The sequence below is a fragment of the Salvelinus namaycush genome, chromosome 32, assembly GCF_016432855.1.
Source record: "Salvelinus namaycush isolate Seneca chromosome 32, SaNama_1.0, whole genome shotgun sequence".
Taxonomy (NCBI): Eukaryota; Metazoa; Chordata; class Actinopteri; order Salmoniformes; family Salmonidae; genus Salvelinus; species Salvelinus namaycush.
Genome location: NC_052338.1, coordinates 26,712,315 through 26,724,509, shown reverse-complemented (window position 1 = coordinate 26,724,509; position 12,195 = coordinate 26,712,315). Strand labels below are relative to the sequence as shown.

At 44.1% G+C, this 12,195-nt stretch overlaps 1 protein-coding gene across 1 annotated transcript; it reads right to left on the bottom strand.

Moving 5' to 3' along the window:
* Positions 1-7,259: 7,259 nt before the first annotated feature.
* LOC120027472 (ras-related protein Rab-25-like) lies at positions 7,260-10,865 on the bottom strand. Its single transcript, XM_038972418.1, has 5 exons — positions 10,832-10,865; positions 9,683-9,878; positions 7,974-8,167; positions 7,565-7,645; positions 7,260-7,387 (listed from the first exon to the last, which is right to left on the bottom strand). Exons 1-5 carry the CDS (start codon positions 10,863-10,865, stop codon positions 7,260-7,262), a joined length of 633 nt encoding a protein of 210 aa, XP_038828346.1.
* Between the last annotated feature and the right edge of the window lie 1,330 nt (positions 10,866-12,195).

Genomic DNA, 12,195 nt, shown 5'->3' with positions numbered 1-12,195 from the left:
CTGTCTTGGTGTGCTTGGACCATTTCAGTTTGTTGGTGATGTGGACGCCTAGGAACTTGAAGCTCTAAACCTGCTCCACTACAGTCTCGTCAAAGAGAATGGGCACATGCTCAGTCCTCCTTTTCCTGTAGTCCACACTCATCTCCTTTGTCTTGATCACGTTGAGGAAGAGGTTGTTGTCCTTGCACCACATGGGCAGGTCTCTGACCTCCTCCCTATAGGCGGTCTCATCATTGTCGGTGATCAGGCCTACCACTGTTGTGTCATCGGCAAACCTCATGATGGTGTTGGAGTCGTGTCTGACCATGCTGTCATGAGTGAACAGGGAGTACAGGAGGGGGCTGAGCACGCACCGCTAAGGGGCCCCCATGTTGAGGATCAGCGTTGCGGATGTGTTGTTACCTACCCTTACCACCTGGGGGCGGCCCGTCAGGAAGTCCAGGATCCAGTTGCAGAGGGATGTGTTTTGTTACAGGGTTCTTAGCTTAGTGATGAGCTTTGGGGGCACTATGATGTTGAACGCTGAGCTGTAGTCAATGAACAGCATTCTCACATAGGTGTTACATTTGTCCAGGTAGGAAAGGGCAGCGTGGAGTGCAATAGAGATTGCATCATCTGTGGATCTGTCGGTGCGGTATGCAAATTGGAGTGGGTCTAGGGTTTCTGGGATAATGGTGTTGATGTGAGCCATGACCAGCATTTCATGGCTACAGACGTGAGTGCTAAGGGTCGGTAGTCATTTAGGCAGGTTACCTTAGTGTTCTTGGGCACAGGGACTATGGTGATCTGCTTGAAACATGTTGGTATTATAGACTCAGAGAGAGGTTGAAAATGTCAGTGAAGACACTTGCCAGTTGGTCAGCACATGGTCGGAGTACACGTCTTGGTAATCCGTCTGGCTCCGGTTTGAAGGTCTTACTCACATCGGCTGCGGAGAGCGTGATCACACAGTCACCCGGAACGGCTGATGCTCTCATGCATGTTTCAGTATTACTTGCCTCGAAGCGAGCATATAAGTCATTTAGCTCGTCTGGTAGGCTCGTGTCACTGTGCAGCTCTCAGCAGTGCTTCCCTTTGTACTCTGTAATAGTTTGCAAGCCCTGCCACATCTGACGAGAGTCAGAGCTGGTGTAGTACAATTTGATCTTAGTCCTGTATTGATGATTTCCCTGTTTGATGGTTCCTCAGAGCGTGATTTCTTATAAGCTTCTGGGTTAGAATCCCGCTCCTTGAAAGCGGCAGCTCTACCCATTAGCTCAGTGCAAATGTTGCCTGTAATCCATGGCTTCTGGTTGGGGTATGTACGTACAGCCACTGTGGGGACGACGTCCTCAATGTACTTATTGATAAAGCCAGTGACTGATGTGGTGTACTCCTCAATGTTATCGGAAGAATCCCAGAACATATTCCAGTCTGTGCTAGCAAAGCAGTCCTGTAGTTTGGCATCTGCTTCATCTGACCACTTTATTATAGACTGAGTCACTGGTGCTTCCTGCTTTAATTTTTTCTTGTAAGCAGGAATCTGTGTGTGTTGTAAAGGTGGTCTGGAATTTTTTCCCCCTCTGGTTGCACATTGAACATGCTGATAGAAATGAGGTAAAACTGGTTTAATTTTCCCTGCATTAAAGTCCCCGGCCGCTAGGAGCGCCACCTCAGGATGACCGTTTTCCTGTTTGGTCATGGCGGTTTTAGTGCCAGCGTCAGTCTATGGTGGTATGTAGACTGCTACGAAAAATACAGATGATAACTCTCTAGTAGTGTGGTCTACAGCTTATCATGAGATACTCTACCTCAGGCGAGCAAAACCTCAAGACTTCCTTAGATATTGTACAGCAGCGGTTGTTCACATATATGCATAGGCCCCCGCCCCGTGTCTTACCAGAGGCTGCTGTTCTGTTCTGCCGATGGAGTGTTTAACCCACCAGCTGTATGTTCTTAATTTTGTCGTTCAGCCACGACTCTGTGAAACATAAGATATTACAGTTTTTAATGTCCCGCTGGTAGGATATATGTGCTTTCAGCTCGTCCCATTCATTTTCAAGCGATTAGCAGGACGGAAGGCAAGGGCAGATTAGCCACTCATCGCCTGATCCTCGCAAGGCACCCTGATCTTTTTCCACAAAATATCTGTTTCCTTCTCCAGCGAATCACGGGGATCTGGGCCTGGTCGGGTGTCTGTGGTAGTATATCCCTCCCATCTGACTCATTGAAGAAAAACTCTTTGTCCAGTTTGAGTTGAGCAACTGCAGTTCAGATGTCCAGAAGCTCTTTTCGGTCATAAGAGACGGTAGCAGCAACATTATTTATTTTATTTATTTTATTTCACCTTTATTTAACCAGGTAGGCTAGTTGAGAACAAGTTCTCATTTGCAACTGCGACCTGGCCAAGATAAAGCATAGCAGTGTGAACAGACAACAACACAGAGTTACACATGGAGTAAACAATAAACAAGTCAATAACATGGTAGAAAAAAAGAGAATCTATATACAATGTGTGCAAAAGGCATGAGGAGGTAGGCAATAAATCGAATAATTACAATTTAGCAGATTAACACTGGAGTGATAAATCATCAGATGGTCATGTGCAAGTAGAGATACTGGTGTGCAAAAGAGCAGAAAAGTAAATAAATAAAAGCAGTATGGGGGTGAGGTAGGTAAATTGGGTGGGCTATATACCGATGGACTATGTACAGCTGCAGCGATTGTTAGCTGCTCAGATAGCAGATGTTTAAAGTTGTTGAGGGAGATAAAAGTCTCCAACTTCAGAGATTTTTGCAATTCGTTCCAGTCGCAGGCAGCAGAGAACTGGAAGGAAAGGCGGCCAAATGAGGTTTTGGCTTTAGGGATGATCAGTGAGATACACCTGCTGGAGCGCGTGCTACGGGTGGGTGTAGCCATTGTGACCAGTGAACTGAGATAAGGCGGCACTTTACCTAGCATAGCCTTGTAGATGACCTGGAGCCAGTGGGTCTGACGACGAACATGTAGCGAGGGCCAGCCGACTAGGGCATACAGGTCGCAGTGGTGGGTAGTATATGGGGCTTTGGTGACAAAACGGATGGCACTGTGATAAACTGCATCCAGTTTGCTGAGTAGAGTATTGGAAGCTATTTTGTAGATGACATCGCCGAAGTCGAGGATCGGTAGGATAGTCAGTTTTACTAGGGTAAGTTTGGCGGCGTGAGTGAAGGAGGCTTTGTTGCGAAATAGAAAGCCGACTCTAGATTTGATTTTGGATTGGAGATGTTTGATATGAGTCTGGAAGGAGCAAAACAAGTTATGAACAACACGAAAAAAGAAACAAAATAGCATGGTTGGTTAAGAGCCGATAAGACGGCAGCACTCCCCTCCGGTGCCATCACACAGGAAGGCCAGTCAATCCGGAAAATGTCAAGAACTTTTTAAGTTTCTTCAAATGCAGTCACAAAAACTATCAAGCGCTATGATGAAACTGGCTCTCATGAGGACCGCCACAGGAAAGGAAGACCCAGAGTTACCTCTGCTGCAGAGGACAAGTTCATTAAAGTTATCTGCAAAACAGATTGCAGCACAAATAAATGCTTCACAGAGTTCAAGTAACAGACACATCTCAACATCAACTGTTCAGAGGAGACTGTGTGAATCAGGCATTCATGGTCAAATTGCTGCAAAGAAACCACTACTAAAGGACACCAATAAGAAGAAGAGACTTGCTTGGGCCAAGAAACACAAGCAGTGGACATTAGACTAGTGGAAATCTGTCCTTTGTTCTGATGAGTCCAAATGTGAGATTTTTAGTTCCAACCGCTGTCTTTGTGAGACGCAGAGTAGGTGAACGGATGATCTCCACGTGTGGTTCCCACCGTGAAGTTTGAAGGAGGAGGTGTGATGGTTCTTTGCTGGTGACACTGTCAGTGATTTATTTAGAATTCAAGGCACACTTAACCAGCATGGCTATCACAGCATTCTGCAGGGATACACCATCCCATCTGGTTTGCGCTTAGTGGGACTATCATTTGTTTTTCAACAGGACAATGACCCTACACACCTCCAGGCTGTGTAAGGACTATTTGACCAAGAAGGAGAGTGATGCAGTGCTGCATCAGATGACCTGGCCTCCACAATCACCCGATGGTTTGTGATGAATTATTCTACAACGTAGAAAATAGTAAAATAAAGAAAAAACCTTGAATGAGTAGGTGTGTCCAAACTTTTGACTGGTACTGTTTGTGAGAATGAATCGCTCCCTCCATTGACACTGCTGTCCTCTCTAACCAGGTACCATTGCACAGGTGTGTTTGACAGAGAACGACACAGTATGTGGGTGTTATGAGAGAATGACATGGGCCTTGACCAACACTAACACTTACCTGGACACCACACTCAAACTGTCTCAATCGAAATGTAGACGATGCCATTCATTTAGGTCAAAGTCCCATAATAAGACCGATCAAACATTTATCTGTGTTTATGATGTTTATTTATTCATAAAATACTGAAGGAAATATGTGTGATAAGGAATTACATATCAAATGTAGACACCACTTTGTTGAGTCCTCGTACCACCGTAGATGTATTTTAAATAGCACTGCCCTCTGGAGGATAATAGTGAGAGTGAATGACAGAGTACTCAGCAATCTCTAACATGCAGACCACACAGCCTGCGTCGCAAAATAAATGTACACATACATGTTATTCAATCATTGCACACACACTGCTCGCTCGCATCAACGAGTGTCTGCGTAGCCAGGCGTTAAAATAGAACTTGGTTTTATTTGTGAAGCTTGAGGCACTGCAAGTCCCGCCTCTCCCATCTCCTCGTTGGTTTTTAGGAGCATATACCCACGTGGGTGATTGAAAGATTAATTGAGGTCCACACTCCAGTCCAGTTAGTGGTGGTAATGCACCTTAAAGTTGATTACCAACCGCCATATAAAGTCCAAAGAAGAAGAAGAAGCCTGAAGGAGGAGAGATTACTAGAAACTAACTCTGTTTACCCTTTTATCTGTGGATTCATTGTCGGAGTAGAGGACCTTGTGCATTTCAGGTAAAATAACAACCCAATGTTTATATCCCAGGACAAATTAGCCTGCAACAGTAAGCTAGCTAAATAGGACAAATTAGCCTGCAACAGTAAGCTAGCTAGCTAAATTTCCATAAATGTTTATTACTTTTCGACCTGTCCCCCAAATTAATATAGTTGGTTCAGAGTTCGTTTTGATATTTCAACCTGCGTGTCCTGATCGGTTTGGTGTGGGTGGACAAAATCCACATGTGCGCGGACGCAGGCGGCACCTGGTCTAGTCAGCATGTAAGAAATCTTCAATTAAAAAGAGTCATGACAAGTTGGTTGTAAAATACATGTCTATTACAAAATGTTACATACAGTGCATAGTTACTGCAATATCAAACTTCAATATTTCAAATTCATGAATCTTTCTACTTGGTCTTCACCAAGTCTCCGAGCCAAATATACTTGTCATTAACTTAACCTTTACAAGTGTTCCCATTTTGTCAACGCAAAACCTCATACCGTTTTTTCATCTTGGTGACAAACCACACATGCGCATAATTGTTGACCACATGTCCCGGATTGTGCGGAACAGTCCCACATTTTGGCATTTTGTCCCACTTCCCGCAAACAATCATGTCCCGCATTTTATCAACAAATTAAAACCCCACTAATTTACTAAAGGTAGATTTGTCCCCGTATTTCACTCAGACGTCCTATTAATTTGATACGAATTGATTCCAACCTGTCTCTTTTGCAGTCACGTTGCGTTTATGAACGAGATTTAGGCCAATGTCATATCGTCAACCAATCACATTTGTCAAATCTTTTCGGGCTAAATTCTAGTTACTTGGAGAGGACAGTTACTACTTACAATATTTGTGCTTCTAACGAAGAGCTACAAAACTAAGTAAAAATGTGTATTAGACTGAAAGATATAGGCTGAGCTAATTTCTTCAAACTTGTGATGCTCATTAGTTGCTCATTCAAGATATTTGCTGCTACTTCACTCAATCCCGTTTTAAGTCTCCCATCCTAACTGTTTTACATTCCCTGAGACCAACAAGAAACGTTTTCTTGGCCAAATATTTGCAGATTTTCATAAAACAGCCACAAAAGTGGTCTCTCGTTTCTGTATCACCAAATTTTGCACGAGGCAAAACACTATGCTACGTGCTATTGTAACAGTATAACTTTAGTACGTCCCCTCGCCCCGACCTCGGGCGCGAACCAGGGACCCTCTGCACACATCAACAACTGACACCCACGAAGCGTCGTTACCCATCGCTCCACAAAAGCCGCGGCCCTTGCAGAGCAAGGGGAAACCCTACTTCAGGTCTCAGAGCAAGTGACGTAACCGATTGAAATGCTATTAGCGCGTACCCGCTAACTAGCTAGCCATTTCACATCCGTTACACTCACCCCCCTTTCAACCTCCTCCTTTTCCGCAGCAACCACTGATCCGGGTCACGGCACCAATGTAACAGTATAACTTTAGTACGTCCCCTCGCCCCGACCTCGGGCGCGAACCAGGGACCCTCTGCACACATCAACAACTGACACCCACGAAGCGTCGTTACCCATCGCTCCACAAAAGCCGCAGCCCTTGCAGAGCAAGGGGAAACCCTACTTCAGGTCTCAGAGCAAGTGACGTAACCGATTGAAATGCTATTAGCGCGTACCCGCTAACTAGCTAGCCATTTCACATCCGTTACACTATTCAATTAGCTCTGTTGGTGCAGCGGGAGGGGGATTTGTGTGTGTGTGTGTAGGCTACATTGTCACTCGAATATCGCGCAAATCATACCGCTGTCCCGCATTTGCGATTTTTTTTATGTGGTCAACCTAACATGATGTATATACCAAAATAATGTAGTTCCTCCTTTCGAATATACCAAATCAAGATGTATTTGCTGTATAATAACTGCTAAAGTTTAAAAACGAGCATACAGAAGAAGAAAAAAATCCACCCAAATATGTTGTGGTCAGCAACATTTAGCCAAGCAGGGAGAATGACGGTAGCACCAATAGTGTCAATATTGATCAACTGTACATAAATGTGGCATGTCTCTTAAATCTGTCTTGTTGAGAATTGTGAAATGCACTGTAAATTAAATGTGACTTGATTTGACTTGCCTGGTCTTTGGTTTGGACAGTCCTATACACTATTCCCTTTAACCTGAATGAGGGCAGAGTAGGACGATTCTGTGTAGAACTGAAGATAATCAGTTAGAACAGGTCAAACCTGGTCAGAACCAGTCAGAACTGGTCAGAGGTTCTTGCAGCAGGTACTGCGTTTCTCCTGGGTGTCGCTAGCTGGTCCAATAGTACTGGACAGGGTCACGGCAGTGATGGACACGCGGGGCACCTCTCGACTGGCCACCTTCTTGTGGATCGCTGGGGGTAACAGACATCATCACGTCAAAAAGTGATGCTGGTCTTACACACACACGTCACAGAAAAGGTGCATGGCAGAAAAGTGCACCAAGTACAATAGTAGAGATCCACATGACATGGTGTTGTCTAACGTTTTCTAGATAAAGGTATGAAGTACAAGAGCAACATAATAAGAACCTGTGAGAACTTCCTGGAAAGCAGCTTCAACGTTGGTAGAATCCAGAGCTGACGTCTCCATAAACAAGAGGCCATTCTTTTCTGCATGAGAAGGAATACCTTGTTGACTATATTCTTACGGACATCATACTCAAAACCAACCTTAGAATTCCTTTTCATTGATGCAAAGTTGGTCATTTCTTTTACATTACCGTCAGACATTGATATTCTATTCAATGGAAAAGCAATATGAAACATTTTGCAATATTCTGCCACTTTCTGTCATTGACTGCATATTGCACACTTGTGTAACTAGTAACTAAGTTACAGGTAACTGGTAAGTAACTGGTAACTAACTAGTAGCTAAGTAACTCATAACTGGTAAATAACTAGTAAGTAACTTTTAACTAACTGGTAAGTAAATTATCACCTGTGAAGTCCTTGGCCTCCTCGGTGGGCACGGTCCTCAGGGTATCCAGATCACACTTGTTGCCCACCAGCATGACCACCATGTGGGGCTCAGTGTGGTCGTACAGCTCCTTCAGCCAACGCTCCACACTCTCATAGGTTAGGTGCTTGGTGATGTCATACACCAGCAGAGCCCCCACCGCCCCTCTGTAGTACCTGGAGAGAGAAAGAGAGAGAAACGGAGAGAGGGAGAGCAAGAAAGAGAAACAGAAAGAGAGAGAAACAGAGTGAGAGAGAGAAAGAGAAAGCGAGAGAAACAGAGAGAGAGATCGACAGAGAGAAACAGAGAGCAAGAGAGACCGAGAAACAGAGAGAGAGAGAGAAAGAGAGAGATCGACAGAGGGAGAACCAGAGAGAGAGAGAACCAGAGAGAGGGACATCTAAAGTGAAGTCAGATGTTCACTTGGTGGGGGGGTTGTGTTTGCATAAACAGTGCATTCGCGAAGTATTCAGACTCTTTCATTTTTTTCACATTTTGTTACATTACAGCCTTATTCTAAAATGTATTAAATTGTTTCCCCCCCCTCCTCAATCTACACACAATACCCCATAATGACAAAGCAAAAAAACTGGTTAATATACATTTTAGCAAATTGATATAAAAAAAGAGTGAAATATGACATTTACATAAGTTTTCAGACCCTTTACTCAGTACTTTGTTGAAGCACCTTGGCAGTGATTACAGCCTCAAGTCTTTTTGAGTATGACGCTAAAAGCTTGGCACATCTGTATTTAGGGAGTTTCTCCCATTCTTCTCTGCAGATCCTCTCAAGCTCTGTCAGGTTGGATGGGGAGCATCGCTGCACAGCTATTTTCAGGTCTCTCCAGCGATGTTCGATCAGGGTCAAGTCTGGGCTCCGGCTGGGCCACTCAAGGACATTCAGAGACTTGTCCCGAAGCCACTCCTTCGTTGTCTTGGCTGTGTGTTTAGCGTCGTTGTCCTGTTGGAGGGTGAAACTTCACCCCAGTTTGAGGTCTTGAGCACTCTGGAACAGATTTTCATCAAGGATCTCTCTGTACTTTGCTCTGTTCATCTTTCATCGATCCTGACTAGTCTCCCATTCCCTGCCGTTGAAAAACATCCCTACAGCATGATGCTGCCACCACCATGCCTCATGGTTTGGTTTTTGCATTGTCAAGCATTGTCAACTGTGGGACCTTATATAGACTGGTGTGTTCCTTTCCAAATCATGTCCAATCAATTGAATTTACCACAGGTGGACTGCAATAAAGTTGTAGAAACATCTCAAGGATGATCAATGGAAACAGGATGCACCTGATCTCAATTTCGAGTCTCATAGCAAGGGGCTGAATACTTATGTAAATAAGTTATTTCTGTTTTTATAATTTTTTTATACATTTGCAAAAACCTAAAAACCTGTTTTTGCTTTGTCATTATGAGGTATTCTGTGTAGATTAATTAGGGGAAAAATTATTTCATAAATTCTAGAATAAGGCTGTAACGTAACAAAATGTGGAAAAAACCAAGTGGTCTGAATACTTTCTGAACACATTGTATGTGTGTATCTATCCACACTGAGGTGATTGGCTCTCTAGCACTCTAATGTATGTGTTGTGTACAAGGAGTGTGTGTGTATGTCCGTGCATGCGTTCTGGTGTGTGCACGTATGTGTGTGTTGAGTGCACGTGTGTCCTGATGTGTGTACCCACGCGGAGGTGTTGGCTCTGTATCTCTCCAGCCCTGCCGTGTCCCAGATCTGAGCCTTGATGGCGAAGTTATCCAGCTGAACAGTGCGGGTGCTGAACTCCACTCCGATGGTGGTGCGGCTGTCGTGGTTAAACTCATTCTGGGTGAAGCGAGACAGCAGGTTGCTTTTCCCAACACCAGACTCACCAATCAGAACCACTAAAGGATGACAGATATCATGGAAACACTTGAGTAAATGAGGGATACAAAGTATATTGAAAGCAAGTGCTGCCATACAAGTGTGGTTCCTGTGTTAATTAAGCAATTAACATCCCATCATGCTTAGGGTCATATATAAAAATGCTGGGCAGGCCATTATTTTAGTCATTATTTTGGCTACCATGGTTATGCTCCCATAGGATGATAATGCCCCCATCCACCGGGCACGAATGTTCACTTAATGGTTTAATGAGCATGAAACGATGTAAGTCATGTGCCATGGCCGTCTCAGTCACCAGATCTCAACCCATATGAACACTTATGGGAGATTCTGGAGTGGTGCCTGAGACACCGTTTTCTATCTCCATCAACAAAACACCAAATTATGGAATTTCTTGTGGAAGAATGGTGTCGTATCCATCCAATAGAGTTCCAGGAACTTGTAGAATCTTGTTGCTGTTTCCTTTATTTAGTCAGTTACTTATATCATTATTACGTTTCTTGGGTGCAATGTTAGATGTTTCAGGTACAACAGTACCATCTACACTGAGTTTATAAACATTAAGAACACCTGCTCGTTCCATGACGTAGACTGACCAGGTGAATCTAGGTGAAAGCTATGATCCCCTTATTGATGTCACTTGTTAAATCCACTTCAATCAGTGTAGATGAAGGGGGGGAGAAAGGTTAAAGAAGGATTTATAAGCATGGATTGTGTATGTGTGCCATTCAGAGGGTGAATGGGCAAGACAACATATTTAAGTGCCTTTGAACGGGGTATGGAAGTAGGTGCCAGGTGCACCAGTTTGTGTCAAGAACTGGAATGCTGCAGGGTTTTTCACACACTTTCCCGTGTTTTTCAAGAATGGCTTCAAGAATGGTTCACCACCCAAAGGACATCCCGGGGGATTTGTTTACATATAGAATCAGCTTCTTTGACAAACAAGACTCACCTTTGAAGACAAAGTTGTAGCTTTCGTCACCCATACTGTGCCGTTGTTGAGCCCTGGTGGGTTCCTCCTCCGCCTGGTATAGGAGTGCTACTGCATTAGGTCCCAGGAGAGGGAGAACGAGAGAAAAAAAGAGAGAACAGCAGAGACAAGCGCCTCTCTTGTCTCCCAAGGCACCAACGTAGTGAGACAGTGTAACAGAGGTGAAAATGAAGGAGAAAGAGAGAGAACAGGTTAGAGCTAGGCTAACACTGACACTCCTCTTTCTTTATCTGTAGATGGGGGCAGTTTGTCTATGGACAGACAGAGAGACGATCCCTGCTACTGCCGATTCCTCCTGTGGCTCAGCTGACACATGGGAGAGGCAGAGGCGGAGGGGGGAAGTTGATGTCAGAGCAGGTGTAACAGGTAGAACCACTAGCATGTACAGTTATCACAAGAGAATAGACTCCACCCTCCCTCCCCATCTAGTCTGTCTATTTCGTCTGACAGGTGCATCTTCAGTGTATGGCAGGTGAAGCAGTGCTATGGTGAATAGGAGAAACTTGTCCTTAGACACTGATCTAAGATCATTTTTGGTTTCCTCCTCAGGTTATGATTTGTGGAGGGTAATTGGGTCCTAGATCAGCTGATCCTGAGGGCAACTCTTACCTCTGGTTGTTACTACAGACGTGCACAGATAGGGCTCTGCCCCTTTGCCTTTCCACTCTCTAAAGTGTCCTTTTGGGTGGTGGTATAATTTCCCCCAAATTGTATACATTTGTCATTAACTGTGTTTCCATTAACTTGTCTAGTAATTTTTGTTGTTGTTGACATTTAGAAAGTTTACATAGAAAATAGATGACATTTGCCTGCTAGGGTGCGTTTCCATTTAACTACTGTATCTTGTATTTGTATTTATTGTGGATCTCCATTAGCTACTCTTCCTGGGGCCTGGCAAAATTAAGGTAGTTATACAATTTTAAAAACATTACAATACATTCATAACAGATTTCACAACACATTAAGTGTGTGCCCTCAGGCCCCTACTCCACTAGCACATATCTACAACACTAAATCCATGTGTACGTGTGTGTATAGTGTGTATGTTATCATGTGTGTGTATGCATGTGTCTGTGCTTATGTTTGTGTTGCTTCACAGTCCCCACTGTTCCATAAGGTGTATTTTTTATCAGTTAAAAAAAAATCTGATTCTACTGCTTGCATCAGTTACCTGATGTGGAATAGAGTTCCATGTAGTCATTGCTCTATGTAGTACTGTGCACCTCCCGTAGTCTGTTCTAGACTTGGGGACTGTGAAGAGACCTCTGATGGCATGTCTTGTGGGGTATGCATGGGTGTCTGAGCACGCAAGGTCCCCCTGCTCA

What these genes read in the sequence shown, in the direction of transcription:
- LOC120027472 (XM_038972418.1), bottom strand. Translation starts at nt 10,865, where the DNA reads ATGGGTGACGAAAGCTACAACTTTGTCTTCAAAG. An exon ending in GGAGGCCAAGGACTTCACAG is followed by an intron (nt 7,646 to 7,973) that starts GTGATAATTTAC and finishes CTTCTCATGCAG; the next exon opens with AAAAGAATGGCCTCTTGTTT. An exon ending in TTTCCAGGAAGTTCTCACAG is followed by an intron (nt 7,388 to 7,564) that starts GTTCTTATTATG and finishes TGTTACCCCCAG; the next exon opens with CGATCCACAAGAAGGTGGCC.